Genomic DNA, 26,490 nt, shown 5'->3' with positions numbered 1-26,490 from the left:
GGATTTTGGTATTCTCTTGGAAATTTAAGGCAATCCGGGCCTTGATTTATGTAATCACTCTTGAGGAAAAATGGAATATGCCAACATTTGAGGACATGTTTATTTTCAATTGGCATACATTAAATCAAGGAAATTAGAAATGCCAATTTAGGCTTTGGCATTCTCTTGAAGCACTTTAGGGCAATCTAGGTTTAAGTTGTAAGTTTAGCTAAGACTTTAAGGATACTTAGATAGTTAATCTAGGTATATTTTATTTATGTTAAATCTTGCCATGATTGTTTGCCCATCATATTCCATGACATCATGTCTAGTTTTGCATTCATGTTTTATTATGAAAAATCCAAAAATACCATGTCATGACATTCATACATCATGTAGTTATAGAATATTTTTCTTTTGAAAATTATTTTATTTTGATGTATGTCATAACATTATCATGCATTAAGTTTAATTCCTTGTAATTAAGGACAAATGGCATTTAACAACACTTATTAACGAGTGACATCCTAGGTGGATGTCTAATATCTCTAGAATGCCTAGATAGATATGCATGATCCCTAGATTAGGGAAAAATCAAAATCCCACATCTCACAAGGACTATAAGGTGACTTGTCCGTGTTTTAGTGTACATTAGATACAAGTGAGATGTTAGGAAGATGAACAAAACTCAAGATGTTGATTTAGTGCATTCTTTTGAGTTTTAGGTTCATCAAAACACATAGTTATGTGTTTTCCCATCATTGGGAAAGTTAATGTACAAGTCATGTGCATTATGCCCAAGGAACATGATGGGATATTGGTTTTGAAAATGTTTTTAAAATGTTTTTGGAAAACCTTGGTGAAGGCTATCTTTTGATAGTAATCACCATTGAATAGTTAGACACAAACTTGAAGAAAAACACTAAAGTTTTTGCAAGTTTTCGAGTTTGTGTCAATCTTTGAAAATATGATGTATTTTCATAGAAAGCTATTTTTCCATGATTAAGTATGCCCTAAATAATGTCTACACGAAATTTCATGATTTTTGGATTTTTGTAGAATTTTCTAGGGGTTTCTGAAGTTGACTGAAATGGAATTTCAGCAACTATCAGAGCTCCGATCGATCCATGGATCGATTGGAGTGCCCGAATCGATCCGTGGATCGATTCAGAAGGCAAGACTCCCGCGAGCAGAAGCTCGCTGGATCGATCAGCCGATCGATCCAGGTAGTCTGAATCGATCAGTGGATCGATTCAGAAAGGTTCAATCGATTGGAACCCAACTCCAATCGATCCAAGTTGCTGATTTTGGCTGGGAAGGCTTGATTTCAGCATCTTTGAACCTCTTTGAGTCTAGGTAACCATTTCAAACCCCTAAAATATATTTGTATACACACAAAGGGTGTTTTCATGTGAAAACAAGGATGGATTGGTTAAGGAAGGCTTCATTGAAGTTTAGGTTGAGGTTTGTTTCAAATTTTGAGTATTTGAACCTCAAAACTTCTAAATTTGGGTTTCCTAAAGGTTTAGGGATTCCAAGTCATTGTTGGTGCAATGACAGAAGTTACAACCATGTCTTTAGGGGGAGAGACTCTTTAAAGACATGAAAATTATTTTTCATGAACTTTGGAAGGTGGTCAACCTTCCGTTAAGAACATGCTCAAGGTTGAGCATTTGAACTTTAATGGGGAGTGGATATCCTCATTGTTCAAGTGGCTTCAAGTGGATAATGCTCAAGGATGGGCATTTGTCTACATTGAGGGAGAAGTTAAGGATAAATGAAGGGTATGGGACCTTCATTATCGTGTTGATCACAACGAGTGATGTTGTGAACAATGATGAGTAACTCTTCAGGGGGAGAGTCGTCAACAAATGGATTTGTTGATGTGTACCCAAAATTGGGGCATGGGTTGATGTGTGCCCAAAGATGGGTTGATGTGTGCCAATAGGGGGAGAATGAAAGGACCTATGAATGGGTGTAAGTTAGGCTTTCATTACCTAGAGGGAGTGTGCCCTCGTAGGGGGAGAATGAAGAGCTTAATTTATATGTTCATTACCTAGTGGCATGAAGATTGAGGCTATAGGATTAGCCTAACTTACATGTGGTATTGTAAGTGTTATTGTGGTATTGTCAAACATCAAAAAGGGGGAGATTGTTGGTGCAACATCCCTCAGGTCAAGGTTGACCTGGGTGATCAAGCTGAGTCTTGGTTTGAGTTTAGATGTTTGACAATAAGAAATTGATTGAAGAAGAGTCAAGTAGGTCAAGGTTGACCGGATACTTGACAGGGAAGTCCTAGTGAGTGAAGCTAGGTGAAAGTCCTGGTGAGTGAAGCCAGGCAGAGTGAAAGTCCTGGTGAGTGAAACCAGGTGAAAACCCTAGTGAGTGAAGCTAGGTGAAAGTCCTGGTGAGTGAAGCCAGGCAGAGTGAAAGTCCTGGTGAGTGAAACCAGGTGAAAACCCTAGTGAGTGAAGCTAGGTGAAAGTCCTGGTGAGTGAAACCAGGTGAAAACCCTAGTGAGTGAAGCTAGGTGAAAGTCCTGGTGAGTGAAGCCAGGCAGAAGGAAAACCCTAGTGAGTGAAGCTAGGTGAAAGTCCTGGTGAGTGAAGCCAGGTGAAAGCCCTAGTGAGTGAAGCTAGGCAGATGGAAAACCCTAGTGAGTGAAGCTAGGTGAAAGTCCTGGTGAGTGAAGCCAGGCAAGGGAAAATCCAGATGGATCAAGGATGATTGGACATCTGGTGTTGGGAAGTCTAAGTAGGTCAAAGGATTGACTGGATATTTGGCACGAGGAAATCTAGATGGGTCAAGGTTGACCAGACATCTGATGGAAGTCCAAGTAAGGTCAAGGGTTTGACCGGATACTTGGCACGAAGAGAAAAGTCCAAGTGGGTCAAAGGGATTGACCAGACACTTGGTGGGAAGTCCTAGCAGGTCAAAGGAGTGACCAGATGCTAGGCATGATGTATCAACAGGTCAAGGTTGACCGGATGTTGGTTTGAGAGGCTTGGGACTTGGTTTTGGGCAAAAACCAAGTGCTGGATCGATCAGTGGATCGATCCAGGCCTTTCCTAGCGAACAGAGAGCCTCTGGATCGATTCGTGGATCGATCCAGATGTCCAAATCGATCAGTGGATCGATTGGGACGCGGCTGCTTTGCGCGATAAGCGCTGGATCGATCCGTGGATCGATCCAGGCGCTTTTCCAGAGCACAGAGGCGCTCTGGATCGATCCGTGGATCGATCCAAAGCCTCCCCGATCGATTGGGAACATTCGAATCGATCGGGATCCGACCGTTGGCGTCGATAAAGGCCGCAGGCGTTCATTTCCTTCGGTAATCTCTTCTCCGATTCACTCCAGATTTCTCGCCAACTCCTCCACAGCACTCACAAAGCTCAGATCGCCAGTTCTTGAAGGATCTTGGAAGTTTTCCAAGTCAAGAGGCGGATCAAAGCCAAGAAGAGAAGCTAGGGTTAGGGTTTATACTCATTGTAAGCTTGTAAGCTTGTATTTCTTGTATCCTTTCCTTCTCTTCTTGTATTGAGTCTTGTAGGGCTTCTCCGCCCTTGGTAGTTACCATAAAGGAGAGTTTTATTTAGTGGAGGGTGTGTGTGTTGGTGTGGATCCTTGGATTAGTCACCTCTTGTGAGGTGGATACCAAGTAAACCAACCGTGTTAGCGTTGTGTGATTGTTTCTTTGTATTTCCACTGCATAGTCTTGAAGAAACAAGCAACGCCAAGCAACGCCGAGCAACGTCAAGCACCGAGCGAACGCGACGAGCTATTCACCCCCCCCCCCTCTAGCTACTTTTGGTCCTAACAGTCTCAAGTAAAATACTTACTATAAAATAAGAGCATCAATATAATCACCTACTATCCAAAAACATGACCAATAACATAACGGTCCACTAACCTGCTCAACCAAGTATAATCAATAAATCAGAAGTGCATAAAATACATCTAAATCTGTATGAGCAAATACATGACTGATATATAACAGACATATAACAAGCACTAACTGTAGGAGAAGAGCTCTACCACAAATGGTCCCGCAGACAATCAGGATAAGTAAATAATCACTGTTTGCGGGCAAACTCGCTATCACATACATCTTGTGGGCAGACAAGGTATATACGTAGCTATCTAGTTATCAACTGCACGCGAACTCGCTACCATGAATGTCTTGTGGGTAGTTGTATATATCATGATCGCCGATGACTCTCTCAACTACGAATAGGAGACAATAGTCGACAAGATATACCAACGGTCATGACGACTCTCTCAACCACGAATGAGAGACAATGGTAGATAGTGTTGGAGCAATCTAGTGACCCTAGGTTTTGATGTTTAGGCAAAAGTTTAAGTTAGGATTATTGTTGTAATTTGATATGCAATGTGAGTGTGTAGGATACAGGTACAACAAGGAAAGTCCAAGTGTGATCTTGGCAAAGGAGAAAAGTCCAAGGATGAGTCTTGGTGATGTAAGTCCAAGCATGTAGTCTTGGCAACGTAAGTCTAAGTGTGACTTGACAATGGATGAAGTCCCAGATGCGCGACCTCTTGGCAAAGAAAGACTCGACAACAATGACAAGGCCGATGGAAGCTCCAGAAGGCAAGACGTGAAGGATGGGGAGGCATCCGAGGGACGCAAGGCTGATGGAGGAGGCTAAAAGGCTAAGTCTAGGTTGGTTGGACGAGGATGAGTGCTGAGCGAATGTACTCGACGGTCAAATCCTAGACTCTAGGGTTTTACTGCAGCAGTACTGTAGCAGTCGACTGTATGTTTTAGCAGTCGACTGGTACAGTCGACCACGCAATCGACTGGTGCAAACAGAATGGTTCTGTTCGTTCGGTCAGTGTAGAGCAGTTGACTGCATGTTTTGGCAATCGACTGGTATCAAGCCGTTGAGATGTAACGGTCGAATTTTCACAGAGGGCAGTCGATTGCTAGTTTTGGCAGTCGACTGGTATCTAGTCGTTGAGATGTAACAGTCGAATTTTCACAGAGAGCAGTCGACTGCTAGTTTTGGCAGTCGACTGGTAGGCGGGGTTTTCTAACTTGTGGCCTATATAACCAAGCATTGGAAGCTTGGTTAAGGTTGACGAAATTAGTGGTGGTTAATCCTAATTAGAGTCTCCAAGTGCCCAAGTGATCTAGCGTGCTTGTACAAGGTTGTGGCGAGGTTTCTCCACCCACAAGGAGCTACGTGAGCTAGCCGGAAGTTCTCCGGGGAATCATCCACCGACGGATCGGGATCATCCACCTTACGAACAGCCGTGAAATAGGAGCTTTATCTCCGAACCACGTTAAATCAATGTGTTAGATTTGTTTTCTATTGTTAGTATTTGTATTTTGTTTTCCGCTGCGTACTAACAAGTATAGGAAGTGACCACTACAAGAAAATGTTCATTCAACAGCACTCAAACGACAACGGTTTTATGCTAAACTGTTGACTTTTTACCTTTTAACAACGGTTTTAATAAAAACTGTTGTCTTTTAGTAGTTTTTTTTTCTTACGACAACGGATATTAAAAACCGTTGTCTATTTATGTTTTTTTTGGTCTACGACAACAGTTTTTAATTGCTATGACAACAGTTTTTGAAAATTGTTGTCTATGTGCGTTTTTTTTAGGATTACGACAACGGTTTTTGAAAACCGTTGTCTATTAAGTGTTGTTGAATACCCTTATTTTTTTTCCTTCGCCGTTTTTTCCCTTCGTCATTTTTTACCGCCGCGTTTTTTCTTTCCCTCTCCTCGAAATTTTTTGCCGCCGCATTCCCCCCTTTACCTTCTCAATCCCTAAGGATTTTCGTCCAACCTATGATCTCTTCACCTACTTCACGTTTTTTTTCCTCCTTCCTCTCCAAGCCCTAAACCTGTTGCCCCTTCTCCTTTTTTTTTCCTCGTGCTCGTCGTCCCCCTCATCATCGAGATGGACCGAGAGCAGCAGATCAACAATCTGGAGATGCAGCAGTCCGCCCTCCTCGGTGCCCCCCCCCCCCGGCGACCCTACCTTCCTAAAAGGGCACGCCTGAGACAGAAGCGATCCAACCCCATGCTTCGTTTAGCTTTAAGGTAGTCGGATTTTGTTTGATGAGCCACAAATACTTCAGTTTTCTTTCATGTTGATTTGAATCATGTTTTGGATTTCATGGAGGGTGATCCCATTTGGTTGTTTTCAATGACTCCTTCTGATGAACGTAGATTTAGGGTAAAAGATAGATGAATTTTGATGCTATCCTCCGATTGCCTAAACAATTGATCTTGATTGCTGATCTGTTAATAATTAGCATTTGGGCGTCCTGTATTGTGCGGCAGTGAGTATACTGTTAGATGAATTCTTTGCTCATCAAGAATAGAAGTGTTATTCTTAACAGACATGCAATCTACTAGTTTATCTTGCCCTTTTTGTGATTAACTTGCTCTTTTGTACCATCATTCTTCTTCCATTATAGTTTTTATGACTTAAAAAACTGTCTTTGTTTTCAGATAGTGATGGATGCTGGATCTTTTTTTCGGTCCATCTCGATGATGAGGGGGACGACGAGCACGTAAACAAAATAGACCTGTATCCTTTTCTTCGCTCGATTCTTTCATTTTGATGCTTCACGTAAGTTTGAGCTAACGCTTGAGTCAATATAGGTTAAGAACAGGTGGGCCGGCAAGACTATTGTGGATCTCTTTGAGGAGGAGTTCAAAGGCGCCCTTATGACTATTATGTATTTTACAAAAAAATGTTTTTTTTTTGTCTTCTTGTTCTTATACATGCAGTGGCTTTCTGATAATGACAAGCAGAATGAGTTTCCTTCTCTTTTTTGACTATTAGTTAGGGTTCGTGACTAAATTTTGTGAAGCCCTATCAGTGTTGTTGATGAGGAAGCGTTTGTTCTTCTATTGCTATAAATTATGATTTTTCATGGTGAGGTGTGAACCTTGCTTACTTTGGATAGGTAAATGCTGTGAAGTGTGGAAGGATCCAAGTGGAGGATAAGGGTCAACACGTTATATATTGTGCAGTCGTCTCAAAAGATTAGCCACTTTCTTCATAGGTATGCTTGTTTGGTATTGTTCTGGTTGCATTATGCTCTTTCTTTGAAAAGAGGAAGATTTTGTTACTTCTTTGTACTGTCTGTTTTCTTCATTTATATTGATCTAGAGCTAAGCTGACATCTACTTTGTCAGAATCATAACTTGCGCGTTCTTGCTGACAACTCTTACTCCCCCCCCAAGCATTTTAAGCGGGAGGGCAAAGAGACAAGTCGTTGCTTTTCGGAACAGTGCCACTCTCACCTCTGTAGTGTATTTTGTAGTATCTTGGGTTTTTTAGGATCGTTTCATTATGCTTCTATAATTTATAAATATGCTATAGCGAGTTGTGAATTTTATAGAACCTCGAAGGCTACGGTAAAAATCGTGCCCCCCTCCTCCTGCTATTGGTTGCTGCATCAATAGGAAGCTATGGATTCAGTGAGGGCGCAGTCAACCTGAAGCAGCGTCCTGTGTTGGTTGCTGCATCAATAGGAAGCTATGGAGCATATCTAGCAGATGGTTCTGAGTACAGGTGCATCTTGTTAATGCTGCTCGGGACTACAGTATGATATGGAGGTCTTCATTAGATGATCATGTGATTGTTCTGTTTGTAGTGGAAACTATGGCCAAGAAATTACTGTGGAAATCGTCAAAGATTTTCACAGGAGAAGGCTTGAGGTTCTTTCTGAAGCTGGAGCTAATATAATTGCTTTTGAAACAATTCCAAATAAACTTGAAGCTCAAGTATCTTTTGATGTATTTGTAGAGCTAAGCAATGGTTCCTGCTCTTCCTTCGTTGCACATTTAGGTACTTGGGGTACTCAATACCAAAGAGTAAAGTGGCACAAATAGTTGAGGCTTTGGATAGGATTTAGCTAAAACAGAAATTCAGAACAGAGTTTGTTACAAGAATCTACTGCAAATATTAAGAAGCTTGATTTTAGTGGAACCCTAGACTTGAGATTCTTATTTTGCTCAAGATGTTCCTTTTAGTGGATCCTAATTATGACTTCTTTTACAGGCATATGTTGAACTTCTTTTGGAGTGTGACACAAAAATTCCAGCTTAGTTTTCTTTCACTTCGAAGGATGGGATTAATGTTGTTAGTGGAGATTCTATGGCTGAATGTGTTTCTCTGGCTGATTCATGCAACAAAGTCGTTGCTATTGGAATCAACTGCGCTGCACCTAGATTCATCCACAATTTAATTCTCTCTATTAAGAAGGTAATACCTATTGTACAGTCATTCTTTTTCTCTTTTTGTTTGGAATGAAGCTTAATGCTCAATTCAGAAGGAATCCATCATTGATACAAAATTTGACAACTTATTGATCTTAGTTAGTATTTCAGTCTTGTGACTTCATATTTTGTATTCCTTGTGACTTCATATTCTTGTGACTTCATATTTTAGTATTTATTTCTTGATTGACCATAAGTTATGATGTAGGTTATTGAGGATATGTCTATATAAGTCAATGTACCTGCTCTAGCAATGGAAGAGGTAAAAATATCTTTTGGAGTTGTCTTTTAGTTTATGGTAAAAACAGTTTCGAGTCACTGAAATACAATGGTTTTGCAGGTTGCTCCATTGGTCGTCTCAGATGCGGCTATGCTTGCCCCTGAGGAGATTTTTCATGGAAAAGGAAACATCAAAGAAGAGGCAGAGTTAACAAAAGAAGAGAGGAAAAGGAGACGGGCCAACCAGAAAAGAAGATTTCGAAGATTGAAAGGTATCCTTTATTCGCTTATATTTATGGTTCTGCTTATTTTCATGCTTGTCTACAATCTGTGCATAATGGTCAAAAAAATTAGTGGCGAACTTGTGACAGACATGATCCACCACTTAGAATTACATAGTTCTTGTGCACAGGATTGTATAATTTCATTCTGCTCTTTTTAGGTGTCCTCAAGAGTATTAGGAAGAATGCCGGCAAGCTAAAAAAATGAAGAGACTTTAACAAATTAAGGAGCACTAGGAGCTGCAATCCCTCCTCTTCACCGACATCTAAGTAGAAAATCTTGTGTTATATTGTTCTACCTTTGTTTTAAAAGTGTTATCATTTTGTTGGTTGCTTATGAAATTTTGTTGGTTGCTTATGAAATTTCTTCAGAATGTTATAAATATTATTTTTGAATGTTAGAAAATTGTATATTAAATTTTATTTTGAAATTTAGTATTTTGAATGATTTATAATATTGGAAAATTGTGTATTAATTTTTTTTTATTTTTTTTCTAAAAAAGACAACGGTTTTTCACCGTTGTCGTAGATAGTTTAAAACTGTTGTTGAAGACCCTGTTATTAAAGGTAGACGCTCAAAGACAACAGTGAAAAACTGTTGTCTTTGAAGGAAAAGACAACAGTTTTTCACCGTTGTAAAAAATGTTGTCTTTGCCTTCAAAGACAACGGTTAAAAACTGTTGTCTTTTGCCACCCCTTTTAACAACACGGCCGTTAACAATAGTTCAAAATGGCCTACGACAACGGTGAAAAACCGTTGTTGTTTGACTTTTTTCTTGTAGTGGATGATTTGGGTGAGACGCTATTCACCCCCCTCTAGCGGTGTCAAGGTTCCAATAAGGAATATACCAACACTCGCTATCGATTCTCTCAACTATGGATGGAAGACAATGGTTGATAGAATATGACAACGGTTGCTGATGACTCTTTCAACCACGAATGAGAGATAATGGTCAACAAGGTATAACAATGTAATGATATGCAGGAAGGTCTAATCTCACTAACGTTTAGGCATGAGCCTAAATAATAAGGATCTAGTAGGATACTCGATATCCTAGCAGTTGTAGTTAATGTTAGTTGAAGTTAATGAGAAAAATAATATAATATAAATAATATGAGCATGAACAATCTTTCAAAAAAAGAGTCTGTAATACATTCCAAAAGTCACACATATTGCTAGCACCAGTATATCTTTATCCCCCCATGTTGTGGATATGCAAGTCATAACAATCAAGAGCGACAGATATTTCTTTCTTAAGTATTGTAACAGTTGTATCAGTCATATGTATAATGACAAAAATATGCTCTTATAAAAAACTATCAATATCCATAAATCTTAATACAATAATCATTTGCTTCCTGTTAGATGTATCTCTAATTGCTTCATCAACTAAAATGTAGAATTTTGCATACCCGATTTCTTTACGAATCTTGATTTTCACTTGGTTGGTAAGAATATTTAAGATATATTTTTGAATATATGGTGAAGTATACTTTTTTTTTTTTTTTAGAGCTTTATCTAAGATGACGCTCTTAATACTCTCATTTATTTTCATATAAATGTTATATACTCGATAAAATTTCTACGATTGACTAGTAAGTGTTTAATATAAATATTAATTCTTTTCCTAATCATCGTATCCACTACCTCCATTGACTTACTAGTGAGGATTCCTATGTTTCATGTTCCAAATCCAACCTATGGTGTGAGAACTTTTGCCTATTTAACACTACACCCAAGTTCTCATGGAGATGTAGTGGTCCTTGCCGATATGTTATAGTCGGACCCTCCAATGCAAACTCTTGTATATTTAGTACTACATCCGAATTCTAGAGATGTAGTCGTCCTTGTCGAAACGTTACAGTCGGATCCTATAACACATTCCTTCCGGAGAACAACCTAACACTAGCACAATAGTTTAATGAATCTATTTATTGAACATTTGTCATAGTTTTAACGCTTGCTGACAACCTAACGTAACTCTCCTCCTTTATACAGACTGATCCGTCATAAGCAAAGTTAATAAGATATTATTGAACATAAATAAGATTTTATTAATTTTAACTTTAAAATTTCTTTTTTTCGAAGCTATACTAATCTTGAGATATTATTTAAGATATATTGTCAGTAGTATTTTCAATGTAATGGAAAAAATATTATTTTTGTATGAAATTTAATATCTAAGTGTTGTTGTTTAATTTTGATTTTATTATTTTAAAAAAAAAATTAATTCTGAAAATAAATCTAAACCATCACTATCAAATAACCTATCATGTTTTAAAAAAACTTAAAGTTCAAATATTTTATTTAAGGAAATCATCATAAACAATTTTTACTTTTTTACTTCATATGAAAAATTAAAATTATTTTTTATATCTTAAATTATTCAACCCTATTTTAAAGGGAAGAAATGGTCTCATAATATAATTGAAATAATTAACTTCAAAAGATTAATCATAACAAATGTGAATACATTTTGTCTATAATCATTAAAATTAATCTAATGCAATAATAATTTTCATATATTTTTATTATAAAGATTTACTTAATAGTATTAAGATGGTCAATTTTTACTTTATATAATTATAAAAAAAGAATCAACTTGATGCTTAAAAAAACTAGTATTTTACTTTGCATCTGAATCCTATTTTATATTCTTATCAAGAAAGAGAAAGAAAGAACAAGAAAGGAAGATCATTGATGAGGAAGGGACAGGGCATCCTTTTTGTAGTATCATCGAAATCTGGTCATATGAATCATGCTGACTCATTCTGTTAGCTTCATCCACAAATCTTGTTTAACTAATATTGATTTGACATCCTTTCAGTTGATTAGATCCCTTTCGATTGCTCGAAGTCCTGATCAAAGTGGATCTCTGACTGTCTCATTCGGATCCGAGTCAGATCATGATGACAAAAGACGAATATGTTTATCTTAGCACCCCTGCTAATCCACCCCAGGATTAATACGGAGGAAGTAGGATCTAAGCCAGATCATGCTCCACATGTATTTCTATCAATTGAATCCGTTTTCGACCGACAGGACCTCTCCTGAATCGGCCAATTATAAACCTGTTCAAAGAAGAAAAATACTTCTCGTGTGCATTGGTCGACCAAATTCATTTTCGATCGACTGGAGTTATGGTCATCAAGAATCCTATTTTGGTCTCCTAAAACTCTGACTCAAGTTTATTAAAATTAATATGCCTAAACTGACGTTCTACCCTTCATCTCAATTACAAGGTCACTGAACTCATCTCGCAGAGTTTACTTGAGCAGATCTTCTCCCACTTTTTTATCCCTCAAATGCACTAAGTCCTTCCGGCTTACTCTACCGACTTCGTTCTCACTCCATCAGTATGTAAGTATCTATAGTAGTTTTGATATGATTAACCGAGTTAAATTAGGTTATGTTTGTGTTTGATACCTTGTGTCTAAGTGTGCAGAAACTTAAGAGCATAAAAAGTCAAGCGGAAGACGCAGCGGACGAGAAGTACTATGATGTGGGAAGTGAGTCAACGGGTTCGGTACATCCGACAGAAGAAAAGCTATGAAAGAGTACACCGGTGGACAAGAAGGACGTGTGCAACGTTCGATGGACAAGAAGCCGGGAGGAAGTCTGATCTAGAAAAAAGTCGGAGTTGGGTTCGAGTGGGCTCAACTTCAGTTAACTGAAACATCACCTTCACGAAGAAGATCAACCAAAAGCTGATCTGCTTCATGGAAGGCACCTCCAAGAGGCTTGGAGGCTCCCTCACGCCTTCACAAGGAAGGCTTATCTGCTTCATGACAGGCGCCTCCAATGGCTTGGGAAGCGCCTCACATGAGTAGTACGAAGACATCTTCGAGTTTATTGAAGGAGCCTTTAACCATGCTTATCTATTAGCAATGACTACAGTTAAGTTGAGGATAAAAGTTTATCCTCTTGGAGGCACCTTGGATCCTCTTGAAGACGCTTCCAAACAACGGATAGGTTTTTCCAGAGGCTATAAAAAAATTCCTGGAGCTAGGAATTCAAGAACAACTTAACTACAAGTCTTGTAATTACTTCCCAGTCTTTTTTGTGAGTTGTCAACGTCTGTAAGAGGTTATTCCGCCTTCAACAAAGAAATTTTTCTAGTGGAACATTTTCAAAGCCCTAGATTAACTATATATATAAGTTTTCATTCCACTATAGAAAAATGTCCTAAGTCTACCATAACTAAGAATTAAATAGTAATTCACTTATTAATATTTCTACAATTTAAGAGGTCATATTTCTTGCCTTATTTAAGGCCCTTTATCCAAAGGAAACTTTATTGGAGTTGAGGGAGGTGAAGGAAGAAAAACATCAACCCCCGGAATTTAGCTTTTCAACCTCAACAAGGAACCTTGCCTTAATTGTTTAACAATATAGCTGTTCATGTTGCAATCACTATAATCCTTTGAGCGTGCACAAGCTCTACTCTGAATTTACTTGATAAGTGAGCTAAGGAGAAGGCATTCCCGTTTCCTTTTCCTTTTCTTTTTCCTTGGCGATTTTTTTCCTCCTTAGTTTCCTTCTTCAATCCACACCTCAACTCATACTCTCTTCGACAACTGAGACCACTTAACCGAGGATAACTTCCAACCAAACCGATCCTTAACAAAAGGCAGCTCACCATATTCACCTTCACCAATTACCTCTATCTCATGCAAGTTCAACAACCAACACCAGTCCTCCTTAGGATTAAGGGTGTAATCGAGGCAAGCCGAACTCTTGAATATTTGAGTTTGACTCGTTTATAATCGAACCGAGCTCGAGTTTTATTTAACGAATATATTCATAGCTCACAAACTTATTTGAACATTTATCGAGCTTAAACAATCTTAATAATTATAAATTTAAATATTGATTAAAAAAATAAATGATATATTTAGAGAAAAGTAAAATATTTTTATTAAAATTTATAATTTTATTCTAATTAACAAATTTAATATATTTACCTCTATATTACATAAGTAGAGTGTAAAATTTATAAATTCAATCTCAAGACTATTATTTTTTTATGTAAAAGTTTATTCATGAGTTTAACAATCATATTCACGAGCTAACGAGCCGAATATTGTAAAGCTTGAACTTGATTTATTTATCTTAATGAGCCTCATTAAACAAGCTCAAACAAGCTTTTAGCGAATCGAAATTCGAATAACTCATGAACGGCTTAGTTCATTTACACCCCTACTTAGAATCAAGCAAATTCAAATGCCATGCAATCTTATCTCAACCTAAGTGGAACCGCCTCAGGTGATCTAAACAAGGTTCAATTAGCCCCTCCGGAATCAATGCAACTTTCTCATCTGGCTGTGAACCTCAAATTAAGCTTTGAATCATATTTGCATATAAGACCTTTACAATCTATTGTGCATAAACACAGATCTACAACCATTTAGTGCTTATGGCAAGATGTTGCTTAAAAACAGATCTATACTTTATTCATGAAGTCAATTCAAACAAAACATGTGGATTGATTTTGAAGTGAAGTTCATGAAAGTCATTTTACATCATTTGTTTTCAGGAACAAACATCTCCTTTAACAGGTGCAAAAGTTCATCTAATTCAAAACATTACAACAGAAGAACAGCGATTGGATTGTCATTCTGCCATATGGACATTTTGACGCAAATTTCCATCTCCCTTTGCTTTGAATTTGAATATCGGTGATTGTTGTGGTTTCTGGCAGACAGATCGATGAATCAGGTCAAATGCAAATCAGTCGATGATTATGCCAATAGCCAAGTAGAGATTGTCAACAAGAAAACCATAGTCCCAAAACCATATCTGAAGAGTAACTCAGCGTCTGTGTTCTCAAATCTCTCTTGTAGAAGATTCAACCACTCGTGGTAAATACAATGCAATTCCTGTTGATTGTGAATTATTACATACAGTCCTCAAACAGAAAACATAGGCCGGAGGAAAATACCTTTGTTTGCTTGTTACCATCTTTCTCCAGATCAGGTTCATTTTCAATTCTCAATTGGTGATTCCCACCATCTCCCGGCAAAAATTGAGCTTCAGTTTTTGGTGGAATAGACAAACCCATATAGGCTGCATCAGTGTGAATTGTTTTCATGACCGAGCCAAAAAAGCTTGTGACAGGTACCTTTACATCATTGTAACAAAATTAGATGAATCGACTATGGATTTTCTTGGCCATGAATGCAATGAACCACCAACCTATCCCGTCACATTGAATCTAGGAAAAACATTCATAGCAATGTATATTCAAGTTGGATGTTTTGACAAGTACCTCAGGCAATGGTCGCTGATAGAGATCCATTCTGTAATATGCCGTAGACATCAACGTGCGAGGGTTATATGAGTTAAAAAGGCTGAAAACAAAACAGTTAGCAATAGGCAAGTTGATATATGTAATTATATATTCTTTTCTACTATGTGAAAATGCAATAGAATTAGCAGTGGAATAAATATGTAATCATATAAACAACAAAATTCCATGGGATAATAATTTGATATAAAAGAGAAGGAATCTGACGCCCTTGATTCCTTTGCCTTGGTGAAATCATAGGGCTCCATGATGGAGCAGCTAGAGAAAATAAACATGACCGCAAGAAAAAATTTCTATGGCTCAAATGAAAGGCATTGGTTAATGACCACTTGAGTAAACATATCAATCAGAATGGATCTTGCATCGGGATAAGGGAATAGAGTAGGAAATCTTAATTATTGACTGAAGTGAGGGGTACCAAACATAATTGTATAGATTTCTGGAAAACAAAATTGCCTTTCAATAAGCTGATTAGTGTTTTAATGGTGAGAATTGAGCCATGACGGAGTTCAGGTCAAAATGATATGATTTTGATACAATATCATGTCGTGCTGATAGGGTTTCAATTTTTTTTCATTTTAATACATTATTTTTATGTAATTATGTGAAATTGATGTATAAGCATTTGATAAGAACTTAGCATTAAATATTATTTTTTATATTTAGTATGATAAAACCTACGGGTGTCAATTCGGGTGGATTTAGATCGGGTTGAAGCAAGGGTATTAAAAAAACAAAATTCATCCTGAACCTAAACCTAAACCCGAACCCGAACCAACTTGAAAACTATAAACCCGAACTCAAACTCGGATAACCCGACCAACTAGAATAACTCAACCAATCCAATCGACATGGGTTTAAATATTTAAATTAAGAGTTTAATTGTCTAAACCATGTCAAAAATAAACCCGACCCGCCAACCTGACCCAAGTCGACACGAAAAATATCAAATCAATGCTAAATCATAAATTCTAAACCTTAAAACCCTAAATTCAAGCCAACCCGGGTCAACCCGAACCCGAAAATTTTTTCCAAGTCAAATTCGGGTCCAACCCGATTTGATCCAAATCCAAAAACCCCCAACCCTAACCCGATATTTGTCATGTCAACTCAGGTCGGGTTGGTGAGTCGGATCCATTTTTAACACCCCTAATAAAATCCTAAATAAAAAAACTATTGGATTAGGTGAAACAATTTTGAATTTTAATTTAATTTTATTGGTTCTATGTAATTATAATTATGAAATAAAAAAAATCAATTTTTTTAAAATTTTGAGGAATGGAATACTATATTTAAAATTTTGTAATTAAGTTAATTTGTAATCATGAAATTTCTAAAAATTAAGTACATGAAATTCAATTGGAACTCAGCTAAATAAAATTTGAAATTTTCAGATTTAAGATTTTTTGATATAATCAAATTAAATTTGAAATTAGAATTTTCTGAAAATAAGTTAATGTTGTCTAATGAGTTCACATCTATTGCAATCATAATTAATCTTCCAACATTACAACTGATAGAATATGAAAAAAAAAAAAACTTTCCCAATATTAAATAATATTTATTTTTTTATATTTAAAATTATTTTTAGATATCTAATTAAATTTTATTTTTTATAATCTTTTAGATATCTAGTTAAATTAAATGAAATTATTATTTTGAGTTTTATAATGGTATAATTTCAGGTTAAATAAAGTTTTATTAGATACATATGATGATTAAGATTAGGTTGTATTTTTTAACGTTAGAAATTATTTAGTTATTCAAATATTTTAGTGTTGGTCATTTTGTTTCTCTGCTTTCTTGTCTTTGTTCACTCAAAATCAACATGTATACCCCCCACCTATACCCCCGCCCCATGCTTACGACTGCTTAACGAATACCATCCGCGAACACCCATTGTGCCTACTCCCCTTCCCATCCGGCAATCCCCTATGATTGTCAACCATTTGTGGCCACCAATCGGCTACACATGGTCGTCCGTCGCTCACTGTCCATGACCACCCACATCCCAAAGGCCTTGTGGTATTTGCCGCTTGCAGCAGCAACCACACATGGTACAATCATGCAAACGTGCCCTCTTTCTCCCCTAGTAACTTCTTCCTCCTCTCTTTCGATCTTTCTTCTTTATTTCTTTTTTCCCTTTGTTTAGACTTCTCTTGCTTCGGTGTGTTGATGCCAATGCCGAGAGTTTCATATGTTGGTCAGTGGATAGAATGATAAATTTCACCTATGCCGACAAACACAACTTTGCACTTCAAACATTGGTAGGAAGTCATTTTTAAAATTATGAATGAGAAAAAGAAATTACGTGACTATCATAGACCCAAACAGAAAAGCATAATCTTAGCCTAAGGTTATTTTGCAGGATAAAAATAAGCATTACCAGAGTTTCAGAAAGCATGGAAGAAGTTCCATACCTGCTTAAAGATGCATTACTGTACATATTTAACTTCTCAAAAAAAGCAAGGGTGTAGTAAGTGAATCTATCCACTACTGACACACCAATCTGTGACAAGAATACAGAAAATTAGACAGGGGTCGAAGCTATCCAAGTGACAAGAGTGAAGTTAAGATGTAAGAAAAGTAGTAAAATAGCAAAGAATCTTTATAAATACCAAATGGAAGTAGAAGACTTGTTCTTACATCAGAGTCAAGATGGTGAGAATAGGAATTTTCACCTTTCATACTACTACCAATAGCCAAAACACCAGGTGATTGAAGCTGCAGAACCCAGGAATATCATCAATAACCAAAATGGGAATGGAATTAATAAATATACATGCCAGATTCCATACAATGAGAATATGCTTAAATGCAGGTAAAAAAGCATAACCATATGCAAGATATTGGGACATAGAAGAACCAAAATCTAAGACGGATGTCGCTGCACAATCATGAGGCAATAATGCATAGTGTAAAGAGCATATCGGGTCTGGTAAAACCAAAAATGAAGTGTCTTACATGAAATCATCTTTATCACAATCTAGTTATAGCCACAACCATATTTGTCATCCCCACTGTAGTAACTTAATCCTCCTTTCTATTCACTAACCCACTTATCTACTCAATGGAATTTAGCTTACAGATTTTTAATAAAAATAGTCACCATAAGGAAGACAAGCAAAAAAAATTTGTCACACCACAGTGGACTCATCAGTTAGTGACAGTAGTAATATGTTGCAAAAACTTATCACAGGAAATAAAACCATGATCTTTTCAGTATGTTGAATATCAAACCCAAAATTTACACAAGCAAGAACGTGCAAGGGTCAACAACACTTTCCAATCGGCTTGAGGATGTACCATCAGATCTTGAAAATTCACATATACATGCCATCTGAAAGAAAGCGAACAAGGGAATGACACTGCTGAGGGAAGCAGCTCAGCTTCTAGAATATTGAGAAGATGGTTCCTGATATTCTTAGGCTTCCTGTATTTGGAATCCCTTCTTCAGCATCAATTAAGTCAAGGAGCATTAAAAGTCCCAACTAGCATATTTTCTCCATTGTGATGCTAATTAAGGTTGCCGAATTGGTGAAATAGTGTTTCCATTCATTGAGGCCATAGAGGAATATTTATACAAAAATTTAAGTACAGCAATTAAAGGAATGAATACAAATCACAGTTGCCGGTCCCAAGCCCGGATGAAAAAGGATGAGGGTTGTGTTAGGTTGCCAACCAACATTGAATTTAGGCAAATGTCAATGAATGAATTAAAGGAGTGAATGCACCAGCACTATAACTTGATAACTATAGATACAAACTGAGAATAAGGAAATGGTTCAGCAATTACTACATCAAACACTCCACCTACTTAAACCAAAGGTGTTGCAGATATATTCGATTTAAAACTAACACAATCAAAGATGATAGATGATCAGACATCGTAAAAAAAAATTGGATTACTAACTTAAACCAGAACATACAACACATCAAAATCAGGATGATCTACACAATCATTAGCCTGACAAAATGTCTGCAATGACGTTCTGAATTACCATCCAACATCAAATCAAAAGATGACTGAGAAAGCGGGCCGTCTGGATATAGACCACCACAAGTGCCTCCCGATTTACCTGACGAACGGTGGAAAACTTCCATGGGACTGGGCCGGTCGTCCTAAAATTAGTCAATACCTGGTGCCAACTCTAAAAAAAAAAACAAAAGCTTGTCTTATCTATGAATATTCAAATTGTTCGCAGGATTGACATGCAGTGGCATGGCTGGTAGCATGGTATGCTTTAATTTGAGAACAGTGACAACATGACTAGAGAGGTGCATACATTCTTGTAGATTGAAGTCAACGATAGTGATAGGTTGTAGGAGGAGAGCCTTGGCCAGATCAATGAGAACACATTCTTGTAAATTGGTAGTTAAACATTGTAACCAGAAGCCAGCATTGAATACTGCAGAATCACATGAATCAAGAGAACATTTTGAATTACATTTTCTTATCAAAGTTCAGTGAGAACACCCACAATCAAGTATGGTACTTCCGGAAAATTGTGTTTCAACCTTTGCACTAAATGCTATAGTTTTGATCTCTTCTTAAGTGCATCACGTGAGTTTCAAAAGACTCCATTGGTCTTTAAAGAATCCTTTATGTTGACTCTAATATCCAAGAAATGATTTTGTGTTTAAAACAATTTTGAACTAAAGCATCCAAATGATAAAAACATAAAAATAAAAATAAAATTATATTAAAAATAATGCATAAATTGTTGAATTTTTTATTGCAGTAAAAGTTACATCAGTGACGAGAGGACCTGATTGAAAAGAGTTGCAGCTTGGCAGGTGTCAACCATTATGAGCAGCTCCTTGAATCTGGTAAGATGAGCAGAGACTATGATGAGTTATTGCTGGAACCAATAAAAGAATATCAACAAAAGGATAAGCATAACCTATGAGAGAAAACAAGCTAGTTGACTGCAAGATATAAAATTTTCTTGAATATTAAAAATACATGAAAGTTGGAACTAGAATCAGAAGAACCTGATGCTAGCATAAATAGATAATAAAATAACTATGATTCCTCACCTGTTTTTCTCTTTCATCTGCTTCACTGCATCTGCTAAATCATGGCTCTGAAGTTCTTCAGAGTCTTGAAACTTCAAAAATTCATCCCCTCCATGGCCTGTCATATATAAGAGAATGTGGCTACCTTCATCACTTAAAAGACGTTTCGATCTTGGTACAGCAGGGTCATGCCTTCCAGTTAAAACTCTCATGAAATTTTCAACCGTGACTTCATAACCTCGATAATCGACCTAAGATTTAAAAGGAAATGTTTGCACTCATTAGTTATATTAGACCAAAATGTAACATTAAATTTACCAATTCAAATTTTATTTATTCATATCACCAACTCACTTGTCTGAAGATATTCTATTCATCCTGATGTAAGAATCAAGTCTAAGTTACAACTACTTCCAAAAGCAATCACTAGTCTATTATCAATTATCTTTAGATCACTAAACCGTGCAAGAAATTTTGCCTTCTGAAAAGTAAGTCATTTTAGTTTCAAATAAAATCAAAAGTTTGAATATGTAATAACTCTGAAACATCAAATTGCAAAAAAAATAATTGAAACAATAAGGAAGTAATTTCTAGAAGGGATTAGGTGCATCCCACTAGAAAAAGTAGGGTTGTAAATGAACCAAGCGTTCGTGAACAAGCTTGGAGTTCGACTTGATAAGAGCTTGTTTATGTTCGTTCAATATACATAAGATTAATTAAATAAACAAACTTGAACAGCTCGTTAAGCTAAACAAACAAGTTTGAACACATATGTGTTCATCTCATTAACGTTCATAAACAACGTTCGTGAACAACGTTCATGAATAATGTTCACGAACTATATTCATTAATAAAACTCTTTTTAATATGCTAAATAAATAATAAAATAAAATAAAATACAATAAATAAATTTAAATTATCAAACTCAATAACCAATCAAACAACTAAGAGTTTCAAACAATCAAACAAGCTTGAATTGAAAGCTCAATAGCATCTAAACGAACCAAGCTCAAGCCAAGCTTGAATTGAGAGCTCGATAACATCTAACGAACCAAGCTCAAGCCAAGCTTCAAACAAGCTCAAGCTCATAAAAAATAAACTAAGTCAAGCTTGAACACTCATTTCAAAAGCTTGGTTCATTTTAAACTCGGCTCGGCTCGGCTCAACTACCTTATCAAACAAGCTTAAACATCCCAAATTTTGGCTCGGCTCGACTTGTTTACAACCCTAAGAAAAAGGATGGAAAGACTCATAAGTCCAGATACGTCAAAATATAACTGTTGTCCTTAATCTAGATCTCCGTTGATATGGAAAAAGAAGCCTTAGAATTTGTTTTCTCATTTGTATTATAAAAGAATCCAATCTTGTGTAGAGAAGATAATTACATGCCAAGGCTTAATTTGTAAGCCAAACAACGGCAACATAGTCAGTCATTTCATTAAGCCTATCCACAATTCTGTAGTTGCTTCATGTATCTTTTAGTCATTAGCTTCTGTCCAAAAGGAAAGAAAAAATTTCCCCCCAAAGAAAGTCCCTTTATGCAAGGAATCAGTTCCATGCCGCACGGCGCGAACGATTTTTATCATTCCGCCGGGCGGCCGAAACCGGCATAGGAGGCGTCCCCGTCTCGAGGAGTCTCGGACGCCTCCAGCGGCGCCGAAGGAGACGCGAGACATCTCCAACAGTCCCGGAGGAGTCACGGGAGCGATGTCGGAAGAGTCACGGGACGCCTCCGGCGGTGCCGGAAGAGTCCCGCGATGCTTTTGGCACCGAAGGTGTCGCGCGAAGTCTTCTACTTCACCGAAGGCATCGCTGGACAACCCTGCTGGCGCCACCAAACGCGTCCGGTGACCCTTCTGGCGACGCCAGAAGCGCGATCGCAGGTGAGTAATCCGTGCGATCGCATTTTTTTTCTTTTTTTCGATAAATAATTATTTTATTTAATTAATTTAAATAATTTCTAAGGATGTGTGATATTTCAAACAGGCTTTTATAAACCCTAATTAAATTAACCTAATAAAATATATAAAAATATATTTAAAACTAAAATAAATTAAATAAAATTTATTAATAATATTTTAGTTTTTTTTAAATGTTTTAAATTTCATTTAAAAATTTCTAATATTTTTTTAATATTTTGTAATATTTTAAATTTCATTTAAAATTTAAAAATAAAAAATCTTTAAAAATTCTAAAAAATTTATTAAAAAACTAATAAATAATATTTATATTCTGATATTTTTTTATTACTTTATATTTTTTTACTTGATATTTTTACTATTTAAAATATATATTATTTAATTAATAATTAATTAAATGAATAAATAATTAATTTATATAATTATTATTATATATAAAGTAATATCTTATATACTTATTATTATAGATAGATCCATTTTAATTCGAGTTATTGATATGTTAATTTTATTTAAATAAAACTATTTTTAATTATTTTTTCTAACAATGTTAAATTGTTTAATAATTGAGAACTTATACAAAATCAATATACAACTTATTTTTATATGCACCATAAATAAATTTATCTTATAATTATTATATATAAATAAAAAAATACTAAAACTATATCGGCGCAGCACGATACGATACCAAAGCCATATCATTCTGGTCTGAGATCGAAACCTCGACACGGATTGAAATTTTAAACCTTGCCTTTATGTATGTGTATCTGCTTTAAAACTTGAACTAACTTTAGTTTCCAAAGATTTCTAGGAAGAACAAAAGTATCATTTGAACATTGAAATTCTATAGGATCCAAATTAGCCTTTTCAAATCTTCTTTTACTGTGGATCCAAGTTTCACAGAAAAAAAAATAGCATTGAAATAAATTCCTGCATCCAGTATTGGAGAGGGTGAGCCTTGGTAAACAAGTAATGTTTCAAATGCAACAACACAAAGGATTGTTGCAAAATGCAACCTCTCTGCATTGAATAAAAAATTATGTAGATTAACCAACCTAACATTTCACATTAGCAAGAGCCTACACAAAGACTGCCCTTTTTAACAATAGTACCAGAGATAAGAACAGCCATTTGGAGAAGATACAAAACGAAGGATAAAACAAAGCCTACCTAGGCAGACTGATTGGCAACAATAACTTTGAAGTCATTATAAAAAATTTATAAGATCAAGAAACAAGTAGAGAATATGGAATGGATAATCGACGTCATCTGAACAGGCAAAATATTTCTATATCAGCTAGTCAAGCATAAAAATGCAATAATTGCACAATAGTTTGCATAGATCCTGTTGATGGCAAGATAAGATCCAAGAATAGGGCTGAAGATGAATTAGAGACTTACTTCAACATTGTCCCCATACAAATTAAGCTGGTGATTTTCATTGTTAAAAACTTGGGCAGGGTAGTTGTTCCTCATGTTACAAGCCATATCATCAGCAAGCATGAGTATTATTCGCTCATCTGGAATTCCTAATCGCTTCACTGTCCTGTAAGAGAATAAATTGTTGACTCACCATAGCAACATATCACTCTAACCTATGGCATGGTACGCTTCCAACTAACCTGTATAGAGATAAAGTATTCGCCATATGTCGATAGTTAAACCTAGTAACACAATAGCAACATGTCAAATTAACAGAAACAGTAAAAAAACAGAAAAATGACAGCATTTTAAGTGGTTCAAGCAATTCAGAGAATGTTGATCAGTGAGCAAATTAGAGGGTACATTATCAACATCGTCAAATGTGAGAGACGGTTATTACATGCCTGACAAATATTTGTTCATACAATCAGTTGCTCCCACTTGCGAAGAAAAAGTACCTTTCTACCTCCAATTTAGAATTACAAGAATTAATCTCAATATGATATCTAGGAAGTTTGTTGCAGAAAGAAAATTTGAAACCTGTGATGATGCAGATTAATTCTTCATATTCCCAGTAAAAAGATTAAACAATACTAATATTTCCTCCCAAAGATGAATTATGCAGACTTCTAATATTTTCATGTCTCTTACAGATTCTGTCTTCATGTTAAAAAATAAAGATGGTGAAAGATAATATAACAATAGCAACCAGGACAACAATGTTCATCCTTTGAAAAGCAATTTAGCAAATATTTGATATTCAAGTTCAAAAGTTTACCAGCAACATTTCCATTTACTTGAAATGTTTTCCATGTAAAGGTATCAATTCAGTTGCTGTAGACTCAAATAACAAATTCCTTTATATTCAAGTCATTCGGTTATACAGCACTGCATTAGTCATGGAGGAAATAAAATTGGTGTAATTACGCATACTAAGCCTCTCTAGCTTTTGCATCTTTCCATGTAAAAGTTACCATCCTCTTAGTCATGGAGGGCCGGAGGCAACATAAATAATGGAATTATTTTCCAACAATGACGAGCTTAGGTATCACAACTAGGGTTATCCAACCTGGGTAACCAGATTCGCTGTCAGACCTTATTTGCATCAGAGGTAAGTTATCTAACACAGATAGAGAGAACAAAAGTGTCATAGATCTTAATATCCATTAAAATCACGAGTGCAATGCTCGAAGGGAACAGAACGAGTAAAAGGAAGGAAACAAAAGAGGGATCGAGTTCGTGTTTAAATTACCAGTAGCGAGAGGTGCAGACCAAGACAGCCCAATTGTTGTGGTGCATGCTCGCCCAGGATGAAGAGGAAGCAATCAAAGGGACTGAAAATAACAAAAGAAAAAGTAACCGAAAACAGCAAATCATCGACGGATCTCGAGTCGCCATGGACGTCCGGCTCTTGTTCCAACCACAATATGGAGCTGGAGAAGCAGCGGCAGAGGAATCAAAAGAAGGCCTGAAGGGAGACGACGGTGGTGAAGTCAGCAACGAATGGATCGAGGACCGGCACTGTCAAGGGCCGTCGGAGAGCGATGCGGGCACGAACCGATGAGGAGGAGGAGGAGGAGAGGAAGAGGAAGAAGAGAGGGCGGAGGGGCTAGCGGAGACCCGGAGTGGGAGGAGGAAGGGTTTGATCGTTAGACGTTTGGAGGAGAGGAGTGTGGTCAGTAATCAGGCCAAAATTGACTGTGAATCTTGGGTTCAGCTTCACTTAGGAGTGTCAAAAATGAATCCACCCAATGACTCAATCTGAGTCGACCCGAAAAAATTCAAGTTCAGGTTGGAGGGTTGGAGAATAAAAAATTTTCGTGTTGAGTCAGGTCAGGTTCGGGTTGACTTAAATATAGGGTTTTGTGGGTTTTTTGGGGGGTTAAATCAAATTTTATTTTAAAAATTTAGATATTTTTATATATATTAATATCATGTTTGTATGATAATGATAGAGTATTGAGATAAAAGTGAAGAATTATAGGGAAAATAATCTAAAAAAATCATTTTGAATTGAATTTTCCGATTATATGGGTCGGGTTCGGGTTGATCGGGTTGGTCGGGTTCGGATTGGGGTTTAGGTATTTTGGGTTGAACTCGGGTTTGGGTCAGGTTCGGTTTGGGTTAAAAAAAATTCAACCCGACCCAACCCATCCGAATTGACACCCCTATTCCCACCAGTTTGGGTCGACAGAAGCCGACCCAAAGAAAGGTGAATCCAATGGATGTCACAGTTAATTTTGATCGAATTTTGACAGTAATCTAACATGTAAATTACGGAAGGAATTTTTTTGTGAATTCAGAAGATCTGAGCTCCTGATGAAACATTCTAACTTTCATAATTCTCAAATCACTTGATCAATTCTAGTTGGATAGAGTCATATAGTTGTTAGAATAAAGAATGGTGTTATGCTATAAGCTTATCTCATGATTTATCTCTCTTTACATACTGTGAGGGATACTTAAGATGAGTTTAATCACCTTTTTGCTACAATAATATTCAAATCATGTCCCCACAGACACAATTGATAACTATACATGTGATTGCTCCAATAGGTCTTCGAGTTAATATCTCGTTGGGTGTCTAACATTCTCATGTAAAAAGTCGCTATGCTAGAGATATTAGCAAATATCTATGTGATTTACCCCTTTTTTTAGATAGTATAGGGCCACCTGGAGGAGTCTGCTAAGATGTAAGTTTTACCTTTGTTCCAATAATACTCAAATCATCACATATCGTCTTCCCGAAATATCACTCCTCAGTATTATGACGAAATTATCCCACAGACATAACTGAGTTGGTACCGGATGGTAGATTTATATCATACGAGTAAGGTTCGAATCTCATGGAGATCATTCTCTTGGGGAATAAGTTTCTTCCACTTAGGAGGTCGCTTAGTACGTGATTTATTTTCTTCCATAAGGCCTTGGGACAGATAGTGGAAAGGAAACTGATTGATGGATCTAAATAATTCAGAATCATTTTAAACCAAAACTAATATTATCTTGGTCAGAATCATTTTAAACCAAAACTAATATTATCTTGGAAACCTTCTTAATGTATTTTTGCACTCGG

At 36.5% G+C, this 26,490-nt stretch overlaps 1 protein-coding gene across 1 annotated transcript; it reads right to left on the bottom strand.

Moving 5' to 3' along the window:
• Nucleotides 1-14,174: 14,174 nt before the first annotated feature.
• LOC122020118 (putative GPI-anchor transamidase) lies at nucleotides 14,175-25,099 on the bottom strand. Its single transcript, XM_042577882.1, has 10 exons — nucleotides 24,667-25,099; nucleotides 23,615-23,656; nucleotides 23,394-23,538; nucleotides 20,095-20,324; nucleotides 19,824-19,881; nucleotides 17,701-17,778; nucleotides 17,475-17,563; nucleotides 15,016-15,097; nucleotides 14,689-14,868; nucleotides 14,175-14,626 (listed from the first exon to the last, which is right to left on the bottom strand). The coding sequence occupies exons 1-10, from the start codon at nucleotides 24,810-24,812 to the stop codon at nucleotides 14,489-14,491; spliced, it is 1,188 nt and encodes a 395-aa protein (XP_042433816.1). The 5' UTR covers nucleotides 24,813-25,099; the 3' UTR covers nucleotides 14,175-14,488.
• Between the last annotated feature and the right edge of the window lie 1,391 nt (nucleotides 25,100-26,490).

Source organism: Zingiber officinale, chromosome 9A (genome assembly GCF_018446385.1).
Source record: "Zingiber officinale cultivar Zhangliang chromosome 9A, Zo_v1.1, whole genome shotgun sequence".
NCBI classification, from domain to species: Eukaryota; Viridiplantae; Streptophyta; class Magnoliopsida; order Zingiberales; family Zingiberaceae; genus Zingiber; species Zingiber officinale.
This window is presented reverse-complemented; position numbering and strand designations above follow the sequence as displayed.

Coding starts and splice junctions, on each gene's coding strand:
- LOC122020118 (XM_042577882.1), bottom strand. CDS start 24,812: ATGGCGACTCGAGATCCGTCGATGATTTGCTGTTTTCGGTTACTTTTT. Junction 23,539..23,614: donor AATACTTTATCTCTATACAG/GTTAGTTGGAAG, acceptor ATTCTCTTACAG/GACAGTGAAGCGATTAGGAA. Junction 15,098..17,474: donor AGTAATGCATCTTTAAGCAG/GTATGGAACTTC, acceptor TTTTGTTTTCAG/CCTTTTTAACTCATATAACC.